This window comes from Mytilus galloprovincialis, chromosome 8, assembly GCF_965363235.1.
Source record: "Mytilus galloprovincialis chromosome 8, xbMytGall1.hap1.1, whole genome shotgun sequence".
Lineage (NCBI taxonomy): Eukaryota > Metazoa > Mollusca > Bivalvia > Mytilida > Mytilidae > Mytilus > Mytilus galloprovincialis.
Genome location: NC_134845.1, coordinates 59,077,752 through 59,096,202, shown reverse-complemented (window position 1 = coordinate 59,096,202; position 18,451 = coordinate 59,077,752). Strand labels below are relative to the sequence as shown.

At 31.4% G+C, this 18,451-nt stretch overlaps 2 protein-coding genes and 1 long non-coding RNA gene across 3 annotated transcripts in view; all 3 read left to right on the top strand.

Annotated features, from left to right (window-relative positions):
- Positions 1-16,593, top strand: part of LOC143042294 (uncharacterized) — a 72,143-nt gene extending 55,550 nt beyond the window's left edge. Inside the window, exons 12-13 of the mRNA XM_076214564.1 lie at positions 15,086-15,248; positions 16,458-16,593. Of these exons, the coding sequence (XP_076070679.1) occupies positions 15,086-15,248; positions 16,458-16,566 (272 nt within the window). The 3' untranslated portion in view covers positions 16,567-16,593. The remainder of the gene's footprint in view (positions 1-15,085; positions 15,249-16,457) is intronic.
- On the top strand, positions 3,470-5,757 carry LOC143043422 (uncharacterized). Its single transcript, XR_012968377.1, has 3 exons — positions 3,470-3,516; positions 4,057-4,167; positions 5,598-5,757. It is a non-coding gene; the product is annotated as an uncharacterized LOC143043422 (long non-coding RNA).
- On the top strand, positions 7,214-13,960 carry LOC143042920 (CUB and sushi domain-containing protein 1-like). Its single transcript, XM_076215427.1, has 8 exons — positions 7,214-7,223; positions 7,595-7,774; positions 9,146-9,325; positions 10,069-10,248; positions 10,996-11,175; positions 11,919-12,098; positions 12,846-13,025; positions 13,773-13,960. Exons 1-8 carry the CDS (start codon positions 7,214-7,216, stop codon positions 13,958-13,960), a joined length of 1,278 nt encoding a protein of 425 aa, XP_076071542.1.
- Positions 16,594-18,451: the final 1,858 nt, after the last annotated feature.

The following is an 18,451-nucleotide window of genomic DNA, read 5'->3' as shown; positions in this document are numbered from 1 at the left end:
GTTTAACTAGACATATTTTGAATGTCGTTCTCAAAATACAGTGTTCTTGAATATTTGTTTCAGAAGTGACCATAGCTATTCAGATAGACCTGGTAACAATATGTGGCTATATCTATGTATGAAACTGACAAAGGTTACTACCGATTTATATTATTTTTACCTTTTATCAGGTAAGTGGTTTTACTCTTCAATATATCAGACTGAAAAAAAAACTTACACTTACTTTTTTGTGGGGTTCGTGTTGTTTATTCTTAAGTTTTCTATGTTGTGTCATGTGTATTATTGTGTGTCTGTTTGTCTTTTTCATTTTTAGCCATGGCGTTGTCAGTTTATTTTCGATTTATGAGTTTGACTGTCCTTTTGGTATCTTTCGTCCCTCTTTTTTTTACACCAAATTTAGAAAACCAGAAACTTTACAATAAATAGGTAAAAGGTTCGAATTTGCTGTTACATGTATCAGTGATGCGTTTATTCATGGTGCACATAAGCCACAACAATAATTATGTAATTACAAACACGTGGTATACTAATAAATTCAAACACAAATTTGTGTCGACCTTCAAATGTATTGACATGAAAATACAATGTTATCAAAATGAAAGTTAGTTTGTAAATTTATTGAAATACAGGAAAAATATTAGACAATGTCCACTATGTCCAAATAAAACATGCACAAAAAAGGTGTATGTTAAGAAATTACCAGGATGCAAACATGATTGTTAAAAATGACGTATAGTTATATTGTATGCAGGAAATTTATCATAAATGATTATCATTTATAGATTTTGTTTTATTTCTATAAATTCAAAAAACAGAAATGTTAAAAACAAATCTTAAACATTTGCATTACATGCTTTTAACATGTTCAAAAAACAAAAAATAAGAAACATAACTATTGAATCTTACCTTCAACGAATTTTAATTTCTTTTCATTTTACATATTTTTTATGTCAGTTATGATTTGCATTGCATCTGTTGTATTGAACATCAAACATGTCAAAGATTAACCGGCTTAGGATATACTTTTGTCTTCTTTGAATTTGTGAGCTCTTTAAATTTGCTTTCAGCATTACTAAAAAGAGAATAATTATCAATATCCGCATCTGGTGTAGTAAAATTTGAAACGTTAATGTTATCTATACCATTGGTTTTTACCTAAGTCCACTCGGATTTGACTAGCTCAGAAGCCATAACTTCAGTACCGACCTGCAAATGAAGTTATTGCATTATTGAAAATGGATGCAACTTAATTTTGTTTACTTCTTCCATATTCAAAATTATACTTGTATCTTTTTTTTGCCCTCTTCGGCTATACTATTTGTCAACTTATATGCCTTCAGCTACTTGTACTCCATTTTTGAATTCATTTCTTTTTTTTACTGCGTGATTCACTAAATGCTTGACATGTATCAATTTTCAATGTTTTTGTTCTTAAATTTTAAATATTTTTATTTGAAATATGTACATTTATCAAATTAAAAAAAATGCACTATTGACGTTTTCATTAAAATTGGCGCACACAATCTCCTTACGTAACAAAAGAGAGGTCCATGAACTCGTTTTCAAGTAAAATAAGTTGAATGATATACATCAGTCAAAAACTGCATCTTTTCCGATAAGTCGTACTTTCACGTCGTGAAAATAGCAATTTACTTTAACAACGTCATTACCTCCCCTGTAACAGTATCGTATGCTCTTAAGAGAGAGCCGAAAGATACCTGGAGGACATTCAAACTGATAAATAGAGCATAAACTGACAAGGCCATGGCTAAGAAATAAAAATACAATCAGACACTCAAAAGTACACAAAACAGAACATAGAAAATAAAATACTAAGCGACACGAACCCCACCAAAAAACTAAAGGTGATCCGAATGGAACGATACTTTTGCATATGCTTGCTATCTATGTCATGTTTTCTCGAGTTATATGTGACTTTGGACGTCTTCGGAGGTCATGTCGATTGATAAATATAGTGCGTCTATACTACAATACGCATGAAATGCTGATATATATTATTTATTCCATGACTTATCGAACGTATACTTCAGATTTTTCTTAAATTTTTATACTGGGTTAGTTTGATGTGAATCAAATATGAGAATTTAGGAACAATCGGTGATAAGCATGTTGAGAGCAGACGCCCCCTTTAAAACCTAAATTTTATATTCCAAAAAAGAAAAAAAAATGAAAGTATCTTGTGTGGCACAATCTCCGCCTTACTCAAACTTCTTAATCTGAACTTCAGGCTGGGGGTTATAAAGATATGCTTGGAATAAATGTTATGCATTATAACTTTTATTTAAAAAAAAAATCTTGGGCCAATTAAAACAAACTTTTCTTAATTTCAAATTTGCTTTTTGTTTTTTTTTATAAAGTTTTGCTAAATACATAGATTCTTAAGATGATAAAAAAAAAGTCATTTACAAAGATCTCTACCGCAAGACCATCGTGTAATGTATTATTAGTATTATTTTTGAAATTTATACGGAATATTTATCAACAAGGTTTTGGCATCTTCTGATCAACTATCTTTTTTTAAGAGACAAGACATTCTTTGACATACCCCTGGTTCATTAACTTTCTGATCAGACACTGGTGGCGTTCTACAGAATTTGAGTAGCAGATGCATACTCTTGAAAGCCAAAATAGTTGAGAAATGTTCATCACATATGTAGGTGAAATTGGTGAAAAGGGACGACTTTGCATGCGAGAACTTAAACTTTTTTTTTAAATTTTTAGATATACATGTATTAACTGACAAAGTGTTTATCATAAAACAAGATAGTGGCGAAGTACTGACTATAAACATGATTAAGCTGATGTTACCCTCGTGAAAACTTAAATTCAACTTCCGAAGGCAGAGTAGATGCTATATGAATTTAAAACTTTTTTCGGTCACTCTTGGCCACATCATGAGAGAGAAAGAGAGAGCTGCATATGTTTAAATTTAAATATCAACATGTAATAGTTGTTATTTGTAGATATAAACGCTAACACAGAACCACAGGAGAGAGCATTCACATCGTCAGCTAATAATAACCCGATGAGTAGCACTGTGTGTCAATACACAGGTTCACCGACAATTCAAACCTTACGAAGAATAGGTACTATATAAATATATGTCCTCTGATTGTTTGTGTGATGAGCGCGCGTGATGTTTTTACTTTGGCTCTGTGATTGTATAAAGAATAATGTATCTAAACTATCTTACCTAATTGCAGAAAATATTCTAAATATTTCATTTATGGTGCTAACAAAGAAGAAAAATGAAATTTCAAAATCAGTGGGAAACTTAAAAGCCATGTTTATTGGTTAAAAAAAAAATTGGTCAATGGCACATAACTTGTACTAAACATAACAAAAACGTAAACCCCAAAATATCCGTTTCAAACTCCCAAGTTAAATTGATTTTCATTAATTGTTATATGTCTACTACATTTATGACAGGCACCAATGACGCTTTGCCAAATGATGTTGCCTTGTGTGAACCATGGAACAGTGCCTGTGTCGTTGGTATGTTATAATTTGTTATTCCTTCTCACCGAGAATAAATGATCAATGTTTCATCATACGTTATGATAAGAACCGTCTATCAAATCATTCTATGTACCAGGACTTCAATGTTGTAGAGCATTGCCCCTGTGGCAGTGTACAGTGGCGTGTCTTAACTCGTATAATACATTGTAGATTATGCAAGGCAGGTCTAATTGCTTTGATTGAACGAGATTCGACTGTAGTTGTTCTTTAAGAAACATTTCTTAGTCTTGCCAAAATGAAGTTGTGTTTTTCCGTTGCTTTTCGTTTTGGAAATGCTTCTATGCAACTGTCATACAATTGAGAGGTTTTTTTATCTATGAAATCAGGCTTAAATACAATTATCCACATTATCAATGACCTTGTAGATAAGCTTTTCTGTATGTCGTATAGGATAATAATAATTGCCATGCTGTTGCCACAAATCAATTGTTTTAACATCTAAACATGTAACAACTACATAACAGACATTGTCAAAGTGAAGACACGAGTTTACTCTGTATTTTTCTTTAATGTTAGATGACATTTGTAATCCAAACCCGTGTCAGAACAACGGCACGTGTGTTGATTTGACTGACAGCCTTAACTGCACATGTGCTCCTGGATGGGAGGACGATAATTGCACGACGGGTAAGTCTTATTATTCTTTCTTTTAAATGATAGCAATAAGTTTAATTAAAATATTAGTCCCCATTTAAGCTTAACAATGGACGAAAACTAATAGGACAGAGGAACCGAATCATAGTTCAGCACTTGTTATAATTATCATCCAATTACCTTCGGTTATAGACATTATTCCTTTGTATTCAGAATGACATACTCTCAATTTATCTTTTATGCATTTGTTTTCAGATATTGGAATAATGCTAATTTACTTGCAGTTTCTATACTATGTTTTGTTTTGATTACTGTTGTATAAAACCAAGGATTATATTTAACAACAAAACTGACGCACCACAACTAACCATAAATAGCAGTTTCATTATGTTTTTTTTTTTTTTTTTTTTAAATTGTAACACTTTATCTAGAAATTAATTTAGTGTTTACGTAGTAATTCTAATTAAGTGGTGATGATTGAGATTTTTCAGGTTTAAAAGATAAAAATTAAAAAAAGTCTGAGATAAGTCAATTCACAACTTTTCAAAAGACAAGAATTCGATAAAGAAACTGAAAATCTAAATTATTATCGTTGTTGTCGGTAAAAAAGAAACATATGACTTTTATAAAAAATATTGACATTTGACATTATTTTTTTTACTTTAATAAAAAAAGAAGGAGTTTGCATGATTGCCAAAGAGACAACACTTTACTATAGACCAACTGACACAGCTGTAGGTCACTGCACGGCCTTCTACAATAAAAAAAAAAGCGTATGCCGCATATAGTCAGCGGAGCTACATTGTATATTAAAGGCTCCGCAATAAGATATGTTAAACAATTCAAACGAGAAAAACTAAAGCCGGTTTAATGTACCAAACAATTGAACGAGAAACAAAAATGTAACACAGGAAAAAACAACAACCACCATATTACTTGGACAGACTCACACGTGTAGTATGTTGCGGATTTAAACAAGTTAGCGGTATTTCTACCCTCCCCGACCTGGGACAGTGGTGTAATATTATAAAAATCAGTTAGTGAAAGCTTAACTCATCAGATGAATACATGTAGAAATACATCTAACAAAAAACAAAGAGTGAACGTTGCTGGGTCCTCGTACATCACAGCAATGACAAAATAACACTAAGTATAGATCTGAGGAGACTCGCAGTTATTGACAGTTTGTTCAAAACTAATAAAATTAAAAAAAAAACAAAAAAAAAAACAATCATGAATCTATATTTCAATATTAAGTATGTTTCTTAAGATGACAAAAACTACGATAAAAAAAGTATTTTCATAGTATTTTATATCTTTGACTTTTTTAACTTTGTGTAAAACTTCGAGTCTTTTCAATTAGAATTTTTTAAGTTTTAATCAACAGAAATGATTCCTGTAAGGAAATGAATAGAGTTGATGCTTTCCTTTTGTTTTTAAGTACTATACTTTCTATTCAAAAGTGATGACATGTGACTACCCGAGCATAGTGCCTCATGCAACAAACATTTCATCAGGAAATGAACTAGATGATACCATAACGTTCTCATGTGCTGTAGGATACAAACATATTTCTGGAGATTTAGTGAGAACGTGTAGATATGATGGTATTTGGGAAGGGTCTCCAATTAACTGTGGTGAGTATCAAATGCACATATTGTAGTTTTCCAACCAAATACCAAGACTAATACAATGTCTTGCAATTGATATCAAGTTTATTTTCAGTTTCAATTTTTTTGTTTTGATTTCCTAAAATATTAACTAAGTTATTGAAATTAAAACATTGGAATTAAAATTTAAAAGTAATGCAAACAAGAATAACAGAACAGTCATGCATTTAATATCCAGGACACGGATCAAACGAAACTTTGAATTCCGATCTGCAATATCCTTTGACCTGTCGTTACACCGCCTAGTCCGAGTGCCGAAGGTTGAAGGTAAATGCGCTTACTGCGTTCTTCCCGAAATTCTTAACGGGATTCAAGCCCAGCAACTTAAAGGATCGTGTCAATCAATCAATGTTGTATTTTGTTAGGAAATCAATTACCATGATTACTGATCTTGTTATTTGGAGCCTGACATTTCCCCGCTCAACCAAAACAAATATTTTGATCAATAGCATTGCATATATTTCCTAAAGTCCTAAAGTTATGATTTGTTGAAATGTTTCACAGTCGATTGATTTGCGTTTTTGGTTTCATTCAGCCTCAAGCTGGTTGGTAACGTTGTCCTGTGTAACATTTCTAAGGGTTAAGTTAGTACATAGAATATTAATACAATCACCTTTTTGAATTCCACGTTGTAAACTAGATTCATTGATATTCGTTGGTTATAATTTTTTGTTGATTTTGTGTGAACAGGAAAACCAGTAATTGAAATGTTAAACGAATTTAAAATGTTCTATGCAAAAGTTTACAGACATCTCAGCCAATGACGTTGAGTACAACGAAAATGCATGTTTCATCAATCCATGAAAATTGGTACACAAGCCAAAAATAAATCAACAGTACTAGATTGCATTTGCTTCATTTTACATATATATCAAGGATCAAGCAAAGCTGGTGCTCAGTACACTTCTACACTTTGTTTATAGACAGCCGACGAGATCTGATATATTTTATAGTCTGATTAGTCTTCTTTTAGTTATGTGTATTATACCAAATTTGGATTTGACTTTGTTTACATGCATTTTTTTATGCTTCAGTCCAAGAAATCAAGTGAGATTAAAATTTTCTTTTTTTTTGAAACGAGGATTTTATAGATTTTTTTCTTCTTTTTTTTTAAATTTACTGTCAATCCACAAGAGCCATTAGTCAAACGTTTTGATTTGTGTATGACGTCACGCTAACAATGAAGTTGGTGTGCCAAAAATCATTCATGAAGTCAAGCAGAATTTAATTTTATTACAAGTTCATACTTTTTCATTATATTTTTTTTCTTTTTGAAATAAATTGGTTTATATAAATTTTTAAAAATAATTTTGAAATAAATTTTGGGCATTAAATTTGTGCTTTATGCAACAAGAAACAAGTTTTTTTTTTGTTTTTTTTTTACAGTTTCGCATATAGTGTACGTTGCTATGCAACAAAGTACCGTCAAATCTACCAGTTATATACTCGACGATTTGATTGTCGATATAAACAGAGTTCTCAAATAACATACACTTACAGCTGTTCTATCGGGTAGCTGCAGAAAAAAAATCTTCAATATTTTATAAAAAAAAACTATATCATATTATTTCTCACAAAAACGAATCCCAACAGACAAAACTTGATTTTATCCACATTCGTCATTTGTTTTATTTGAAATATAGGTAACATTGATTTAGGGGTGAAAAGTTCAATATCAATGAAAAATATCAAAACAAATTAAAATATTGGCCTTGTCAACTACATTCACTGATCCACCATGCAAATCCTGCTAAATGCAAACAATAAATTAAACACTCTTATCATTGTAGAACCAGTGACATGTCCAAATCCGCCGGTTGTTAGTTTTGCCACCAAATCATCGCAGACTGGTTCAACTTATCTCGATAAGATAACTTACACGTGTGACAAGGGATATGAAAGAACAGGGGGTTATTTGGTTCGGACCTGTAAGGAGGATAAAACATGGGACGGAAGTCCTCCGGTTTGCTGTAAGTATTCGTTAACGGCATTTACGTGTGTAGAATGTCTCACGGCAATTGTATTCAATAATTCTAGATCTTTGCCGGTTATTCGTCTTATTCGGTATTGAAATCGTGTATTCCATTCTCCATTCCCAAGTACCATTATCAATTTCATTATGATATAAGATGATAAACATATTTGAATGTTATTAAATAAAACAAAAGGAAACTCCAACAGTTTGTGAAAAACACAGTTTACCGTATAACTGCATTTTGAATTATGCGTAATGTTGTGTATAAGAAAATGTAAAATGGTGTGTTCCACTATAGGTAAAAACCCTGATTTAAAACATACACGACAACCTATCATAGCTCGACCAAGGATAGAGACGAACATCGATTGTTTTCTGTCCTTAGACCCTATAAAACAATAAAAAAGGGACGAAAGATACCAGAGAAACAGTCAAAAAAGTGAGAGGTTTAACGCTATAATACCAGGTTTAATTCACCATTTTCTACATTTGAAATTGCCTGTACCAAATCAGAAGTATGACTGTTCTTGTCCATTCGTTTGTGATGTGTTTTGTCATTTGATTTTGCCGTATGATAAGGGACTTTCCGATTTGCGTTCAACATTTTTGTGATTTTCCTTTTTTTCAAACTCATAAATTGAAAATATACTGACTACGCCTGGCTAAAAATTAAAGAAGACAAACAGACAAACAATATGACACAAAATAGAAAACTAAAGAATAGGCAACACGAATCCCACCAAAAAACTAGGGGTGATCTCAGATGCTCCGGAAGAGTAAGTATATCCTGATCTTTGCACCTGTGAATAAAATATTTTGAGATATGATATTTGGTCATGCTCGTTTGTCTAAATTGTAGTTCTGTTAATCTTAATTAATTTTTTTGTGAGAATAAGTGTCCAAATTTGAAGTTGTCAATGTTACTTTCAGACGAAGAACAACAACAAGGGTGCTCTAATTTTTATTTTATTGGTATGAACGGCATATATTTCATTAGTGTATGCACGTATTACCATTCACCCTGTGTGTTTACTCTTATCAGAATCATAGCAACATTAAAAAAAAACTAACATAGAAAAATATATGCAATTGTTTTTTATATATATTTCCAATGGGAAGATACGGTAAAAAGTAGAACTGCACACTTGAGAATGATTATATATTTAACAAATATTTTCACATATACGCTGTACTGTTATATTGTAAAAACTAAATAAGATTAAGAATGGAAATGATGAATGTGTCAAAGAGACATTAACTCAACCATAGAAAAGACAACAGCAGAAGGTCACCAACAGGTCTTATATGTAGCGAGAAATTCGAGCACCCAGGGGTGTTGTATTGTTAAATTTGTTTCTTATTATAGCTATAGTTACGTGTCCGAATCCTCCAGATGTGGCATTTGCAACAATATCTTCACAAACGGGATCAAACTATAATGATTCGATAACATACACATGTAATATTGGTTATGAGAGCACAGATGGTACTCTAGATCGGAAGTGTAACGAGAATAAACTTTGGGATGGAACTCCTCCTGTTTGTAGTAAGTAAATGTATGTTACAATTGTTGCAGAATTTTAAAGATAGCCGACATTGATAATTCATAATTATGATTGTTCCTTACTGTGTTGAAATTTATTAAAATAATGACCACAATCAAGCATTATAGTGTACAATTTTATAACGGCATTATAAGTTTTATGGTCATCAGCACTAGATCGATAACGGCTTCTTAAAGTATGTGCCTGTCTCTCAATTCACAAGCAACATGTTTAAGTGAGCTCAAGTATTAAATGCAACACGTTTGAAATATAATCGAATGTTTCCTATCTGAAATCGTACCAGTTTGACTCTGTAGATACGCATTGCATATCATGTCCACATACAGTAAAAGGTTATGGTTACCGGTCGACGTATCCGATCCAGTGCGTTATACAAATGATGCTATTTCCTTAAAGTTTGTTTGTTTTTTATATGAATAGATTTAGTCGATGATTGTGTTTTACCATTTAGCCAATATTATTGCATTGATTTAAAAGTCACTAACACGTTTAAGTTCGCAATTTCATAAAAACGGCATTCTGTTTGCGTACAATCGCATAAAAGATAGATAGGTCATACATTTGGTACACATCATTAAGAAATATAAATAAAATTTCATCAGCCAAAAAAAAAGAGTTAGTAAACATGGTAACATTACTAAAGTAAGACAACTAAATATTTAGGCAAATTTGGTTAACAAGTGATCCTATTTGTAATAATGGTTACATTTGTTTCTTATTATAGCCATAGTTACGTGTCCGAATCCTCCAGATGTGGCATTTGCAACAATATCTTCACAAACAGGATCAAACTATAATGATTCGATAACATACACATGTGATATTGGTTATGAGAGCACAGATGGTACTTTAGATCGGAAGTGTAACGAGAATAAACTTTGGGATGGAACTCCTCCTGTTTGTAGTAAGTAAATGTATGTTACAATTGTTGCAGAATTTTAAAGATAGCCGACATTAATAATTGATAATTATGATTATCCCTTACTTTGTTAAAATTTATTAAAATAATGACCACAATCAAGCATTATAGTGTACAATTTTATTACGTCATTATAAGTTTTACGGTCATCATCACTAGATCGATAACGGCTTCTTCAAGTATGTGCCTGTCTCTCAATTCACAAACAACAAGTTTAAGTGAGCTCAAATATTAATTGCAACACGTTTGAAATATAATCGAATGTTTCCTATCTGATATCATACCAGTTTGACTCTGTGTAGATACGCATTGCATATCATGTCCACATACAGTAAAAGGTTATGGTTACCAGTCGACGTACCCGATCCAGTGCGTTATACAAATTATGCTATTTCCTAAAAGTTTGTTTGTTTTCTATATGAATAGATTTAGTCGATAATTGTGTTTTAACATTTAGCCAATATTATTGCATTGATTTAAAAGTCACTAACACGTTTAAGTTCGCAATTCCATTAAGACGGCATACTGTTTGCGTACAATCGCATAAAAGATAAATAGGTCATAACATTTGATACACATCATTAAGAAATATAAATAAAATTTCATCAGCAAATAAAAAAGAGTTAGTAAATAAGGTAACATTACCAAAAGTAAGACAACTAAATATTTAGGCAAATTTGGTTAACAAGTGATCCTATTTGTAAGAATGGTTACATTTGTTTCTTATTATAGCCATAGTTACGTGTCCGAATCCTCCAGATGTGGCATTTGCAACAATATCTTCACAAACAGGATCAAACTATAATGATTCGATAACATACACATGTAATATTGGTTATGAGAGCACAGATGGTACTCTAGATCGGAAGTGTAACGAGAATAAACTTTGGGATGGAACTCCTCCTGTTTGTAGTAAGTAAATGTATGTTACAATTGTTGCAGAATTTTAAAGATAGCCGACATTGATAATTCATAATTATGATTGTTCCTTACTGTGTTGAAATTTATTAAAATAATGACCACAATCAAGCATTATAGTGTACAATTTTATAACGGCATTATAAGTTTTATGGTCATCAGCACTAGATCGATAACGGCTTCTTAAAGTATGTGCCTGTCTCTCAATTCACAAGCAACATGTTTAAGTGAGCTCAAGTATTAAATGCAACACGTTTGAAATATAATCGAATGTTTCCTATCTGAAATCGTACCAGTTTGACTCTGTAGATACGCATTGCATATCATGTCCACATACAGTAAAAGGTTATGGTTACCGGTCGACGTATCCGATCCAGTGCGTTATACAAATGATGCTATTTCCTTAAAGTTTGTTTGTTTTTTATATGAATAGATTTAGTCGATGATTGTGTTTTACCATTTAGCCAATATTATTGCATTGATTTAAAAGTCACTAACACGTTTAAGTTCGCAATTTCATAAAAACGGCATTCTGTTTGCGTACAATCGCATAAAAGATAGATAGGTCATACATTTGGTACACATCATTAAGAAATATAAATAAAATTTCATCAGCCAAAAAAAAAGAGTTAGTAAACATGGTAACATTACTAAAGTAAGACAACTAAATATTTAGGCAAATTTGGTTAACAAGTGATCCTATTTGTAATAATGGTTACATTTGTTTCTTATTATAGCCATAGTTACGTGTCCGAATCCTCCAGATGTGGCATTTGCAACAATATCTTCACAAACAGGATCAAACTATAATGATTCGATAACATACACATGTGATATTGGTTATGAGAGCACAGATGGTACTTTAGATCGGAAGTGTAACGAGAATAAACTTTGGGATGGAACTCCTCCTGTTTGTAGTAAGTAAATGTATGTTACAATTGTTGCAGAATTTTAAAGATAGCCGACATTAATAATTGATAATTATGATTATCCCTTACTTTGTTAAAATTTATTAAAATAATGACCACAATCAAGCATTATAGTGTACAATTTTATTACGTCATTATAAGTTTTACGGTCATCATCACTAGATCGATAACGGCTTCTTCAAGTATGTGCCTGTCTCTCAATTCACAAACAACAAGTTTAAGTGAGCTCAAATATTAATTGCAACACGTTTGAAATATAATCGAATGTTTCCTATCTGATATCATACCAGTTTGACTCTGTGTAGATACGCATTGCATATCATGTCCACATACAGTAAAAGGTTATGGTTACCAGTCGACGTACCCGATCCAGTGCGTTATACAAATTATGCTATTTCCTAAAAGTTTGTTTGTTTTCTATATGAATAGATTTAGTCGATAATTGTGTTTTAACATTTAGCCAATATTATTGCATTGATTTAAAAGTCACTAACACGTTTAAGTTCGCAATTCCATTAAGACGGCATACTGTTTGCGTACAATCGCATAAAAGATAACTAGGTCATAACATTTGATACACATCATTAAGAAATATAAATAAAATTTCATCAGCAAATAAAAAAGAGTTAGTAAATAAGGTAACATTACCAAAAGTAAGACAACTAAATATTTAGGCAAATTTGGTTAACAAGTGATCCTATTTGTAAGAATGGTTACATTTGTTTCTTATTATAGCCATAGTTACGTGTCCGAATCCTCCAGATGTGGCATTTGCAACAATATCTTCACAAACAGGATCAAACTATAATGATTCGATAACATACACATGTAATATTGGTTATGAGAGCACCGATGGTACTTTAGATCGGAAGTGTAACGAGAATAAACTTTGGGATGGAACTCCTCCTGTTTGTAGTAAGTAAATGTATGTTACAATTGTTGCAGAATTTTAAAGATAGCCGACATTGATAATTTATAATTATGACTGTTCCTTACTTTGTTGAAATTTATTAAAATAATGACCACAATCAAGCATTATAGTGTACAATTTTATTACGTCATTATAAGTTTTATGGTCATCATCACTAGATCGATTACGGCTTCTTAAAGTATGTGCCTGTCTCTCAATTCACAAACAACACGTTTAAGTGAGCTCAAATATTAGTTGCAACACGTTTGAAATATAATCGAATGTTTCCTATCTGATATCATACCAGTCTGACTCTGTGTAGATACGCATTGCATATCATGTCCACATACAGTAAAAGGTTATGGTTACCGGTCGACGTACCCGATCCAGTGCGTTATACAAATGATGCTATTTCCTAAAAGTGTGTTTGTTTTTTATGTGAATAGGTTTAGTCGATAATTGTGTTTTAACGTTAAGTCAATATTATTGCATTGATTTAAAAGTCACTAACACGTTTAAATTCGCAATTTCATTAAAACGGCATTCTGTTTGCGTACAATCGCATAAAAGATAGATCGGTCATAACATTTGGTACACATCATTAAGAAATATAAATAAAATTTCATCAGCAAATAAAAAAGAGTTAGTAAACATGGTAACATTACCAAAAGTAAGACAACTAAATATTTAGGCAAATTTGGTTAACAAGTGATCCTATTTGTAATAATGGTTACATTTGTTTATTATTATAGCCATAATTACGTGTCCGAATCCTCCAGATGTGGCATTTGCAACAATATCTTCACAAACCGGATTACACTATAATGATAAGATAACATACACATGTAATATTGATTATGAGAACAAAGATGGTACTTTAGTTCGGAAGTGTATGGAGAATAAACTTTGGGATGGAACTATTCCTGTGTGTAGTAAGTAATTTTGTGTTTAATATGCTTAATTCCTGGGAGAATTTTGAAGATATCTGAAATTTATAATAAATCAGTAGGAATACTTTATACAGAGATCTTCGCCTAATGCTCTTAATATGATAGTTGTTGTCGATTCGTTTTAAATGTGTTTTGTCATTTGATTTTGCCTTGCGATTAGGAATTTTCCGATGTAATGTTCCTCGGAGTTCAGTGTTTTTACTTTTTAGCTAAGAAAATAGCCTACTTTGCAATACAGATTATTAAGTGGTGATAAACAAATACAAGTTAGCAATAAAGAAAATAGTTATTCATATTGAATTGTCATTGCTGCAAAGTTAGTATCAGAATAAAAGACATTGAACTTATATTCGTTCATGCTTCATACGTGTAGCTTGTAAACAGATTCGTTAATTGTCTTTGATCTTGTTTAAAAAACGATCAAGCTAGTATCATTTGAATTTTTTACTTATTATCAGTAATAACATACATTTTTTTAAGTGGATTTTTGCAAAGATTCCATATTTGTCAGCATGGTCAGTAACGGTTCATCAAACTAATGCTGGTGGCTGTAAATGACGTTTAAAACTGTAATGGATATTGCATCAGTGTGGGCAGATATGAATGAATTACGACAAAGTATTCGTTCTTATTCATTATCAATTTCAGATATCTTCACAATTCTTAACAAAAGTTATCAGGGAAAATATATTATAAAATATAATTGTTACTATTACACATTACAAATGTACACCATAATTAATGGTTTATTCAAAATATAAATTGAAACAATAAAAAAACACTCTAAAAATAAAGTAGAATGACCTGCATAAAACATATACGCAATTTGTATACGATGCTCGCGTTTCTTATCCTGTACATTGTTGTGGTTCGTTTCAACTTTGAATGAAACGGTTGCTTATCTTAAGAAAAAAACAAATCAGTGTTTCTTCAAGTGAATGTGAAAGACATTCATAATTGTCTTATCATGGCAACATGTTGCCAAAATTTATAAATACTTCTAGGTTGTTTGAAGGTATTTGAAAATTTAAGTACAAATTATGTTTTTCAACAAATTTTTTTCTAAAATTAACATATTTTAAAATCATTCAATTCTGGGACTCCAATATTAATAGGTAAAAAAAATACCATTACAACAATACTGAAACGGAACAGTGGACCAATTGTAGCATTAGGATTAATGAGTTTTGGATTTTTAATGATTCCTATTGCATTTTGTTGCCTACTCAAGGGAAGATCTAAAGAAAAATATATGGATACATCATCACATGAATTATCGTAAGTACCTTCATTAAATCCTTTAATCCTACAAACATGTATACCGTTCTGCAAAAAGAAATGAAGTGTACTTATAGTTTCATCAACGTTCATGCAAGGCTTTTTTAAACTTTTTTTTTACGAGATACTTTTTTCTCGTCTTTTAAAGCCGTGTGTTGTCTTATAGTTGGTCTTTCGTGTAATTTTATCTCAAATGGATCCCCGATAACTAGTAAGAATCAGTGATGCAGTAAGTACGGCTGTAATTTTATTATCACATTTGTTTGCTATACTATTTACATTTTGAAGCAAACTTGTTATCTAACAATCCAATCAAAGGCATACTGTTAAGGTGGTACCCAACACTTTCACTAAAATTAATTTGGCTCGTTTAATTTTCATAAAATTTTGACAAAGTATTTACTTTGACCCTTTAACCAAAATATATAAATATCAAAAAATTTGAACCAACCATTTTATCAGTAAAATTACACTGGTTATATAGCAGATTGACAAACACCAATTTTGATCATTGAGAAGCTTAATACTCCCTTTACAAGACAACGTTATTAAAACGTTTGGCTGATTTTACATAGTTATCTCCCTGTAGTGTTAGGTACCACCTTAAGCTGAAGTAAATTTGACAAATAATTTCTACAGTAACAGTTTTCATAAAAATACATCTTTTATTCAATTATTTATCATGAAAGTCCTCAGTAACGTTTATTATATTACGAAATACAAACTGAAATCATCATAAAAGGTTTTTTATACTGCTACCATTATTGGTATTTCAATTGTTCTTTTGTTTAGATGTTTCAAAAACATACTCTCGTATTTACGTTATTTATTACGTATTTACCCAAGGCATGTGACTTTAATCCGTAGTCTAAGTTTGTTAGCAGCGTTTTTCATAATGGAATATAATTGTTTTGTCATATTTCTTAACCACCAATGAAAATTGACAGTACACAATGGGTGGCTGCAAAGGTACATTTATAATGGCTTCGTGTTGTGCATGAGAACTGATCAGAATAAAATTCCTGTATTGTATTTATACAAGATTGCACATGCATTTAGGGTCGAGTCATTCTTGTTGAAGGCCGTACATTGACCTATAATGGTTTATTTTTATAATTTCTAATTTGGATGGAGAGTTGTCTCATTGGCACTCATACCACATCTTTCTATATATATTGTGTACTAAGAATTATTATGTTTTATTTTCAGAAACAGTAAAGAGGATGAAGACTATCATGTATATGACAAACCTTCAGAAACATATCAAATATACAGAGGTAGACAATTTGGATATGAAAAGACGTCAATTCAGCAATGATTTTATAATACGAATCAAACATAATTATTGTAAACAGAAAGCAATCAAATGTTTATTCAGCAGAAAATTAAAGTATATTTCCGTCTATCTCCTATAACATGTTTTATTATATATAATGGTGATAAAGCAGTTAGAAGACTTAAATCAAAATTCGATCAACGTACGTATATGCTTAAAGATTACAACACAAGACTCGAATGTGTAAAATTTTCATCAGACAGCTGCAAAACAAATAAAGACGACGTAAAAAATGATACGACAATATATCTTACTGTTTATCAAATAAATTCAGAATAATTTTTAGGGGTTAAATTACATTTACCTTTTGTTGAAATTTTTATATGTCTTGCATTTCTTTCTTCTGATCAGAAACTATTCATTTAGAGGCAGGATGACAAATTACTAACATTTTTTCCTCAGCCTATCTCATCACTAATCATTTTACACATAACAACGTTGGTCTTATATACTATTTTATATATATATATTTATAATAAATTTCAATTCAATCTTATTGTTTTCATATTCTTCTGAATTAAATCATGCACATGCCATAGTAAACTGGACCTGTTCGACTTCTATAGAGATATAGAAAACACAAAATCCAATGAATTCGTCAATTGTATAATACCTTAGTATGGATCACTAAATTCTACAACTGCGAAATTAAGGGGGGAACAAGCACGTGGTGACATATGACCAAACACAAATAAAGGCTAGGTTTAAAACGTTTAAAAACGCTACATGTGTTTTCAACCTACATTAGTCAGAAACCTTTAGTTCAATGGTTGTCGTTTGTTGTTCTGATTCACAGGTGTTTCTCGTTTCTTGCTTTAATATTGATAAAGCAGTTAGTTGTTCTGATCAAATTGTTTGACACTAGTCGTGTTGAGCTCCATATAGTTTGCTGTTCAGTGTGAGTCTATTGAGGCCGTAATATGACCTTTAACGGTTTCCGTTTTACACATTGTCACTTGGACAAAGAGTTGTCTCATTGTCGTCGACTTTTATATCTTAACATTATGTAAGAATTTGAAAGCCAATAGACATGCACCTGTTATACTTCGCCAGATGAAGGAACATTGGCGTTAAGGGAATAGAACACACGGTCCACATCATTCATAGTCACATATCAAAATAATTTTGAGTAAGCTTATTGTCAATGGTACCACTCCATCTAGGAAAGCTAGTACATGTCACACCTACTCGTATGCCATACGTGTTGACGACACATTTTTATTTCTAGCCCCACCATTGGTCAGGTTCTACAAAACGTCACGTTGATTTTTTGTGTGAGAAAGGGGGTATCTGTATGGTATTGCCTGTACACGAACAAATTATCGATAAGTGTTGATTTGATTTCACTAAATGGCACAGATTGCAAGCTTAATTTTGACTTGAAATAATTGTTCTTACTAGACTGACGACTGTAATGTCTACCTTCAAAGCAAGTCTCATTGCAAAGAATATATACACTTTGAAGTCAAAAGTCGTAAAATATAAGAAAAGTTTAGAATAACATCGACACCATAGTGTCTCTTGAAACTAATGCAGATATGCGTATACACAAAAACTAATATTTGAAACAAATACAGTTGTACACTCTACTCACTAATATAAATCTTACTTTTAACACATGTGTTATACCCGGATATTGAAAGAGGGACGAAAGATACCAAAGGGACAGTCAAACTTATGAACTTTTTACAACAGCCGAAGATGTGTTAGTATTCATACAGACATTGGAAACTTTATGGCCAATAGCTTGAAATAATGAATTTACAGTCAAGTTTAACGCTACATAACATGTCTAATTAAAGTGTTTTAATTTAATAGTTAATAAAATTTATGCATTATGAAAATTGTAATTATGAATCTGATTAAT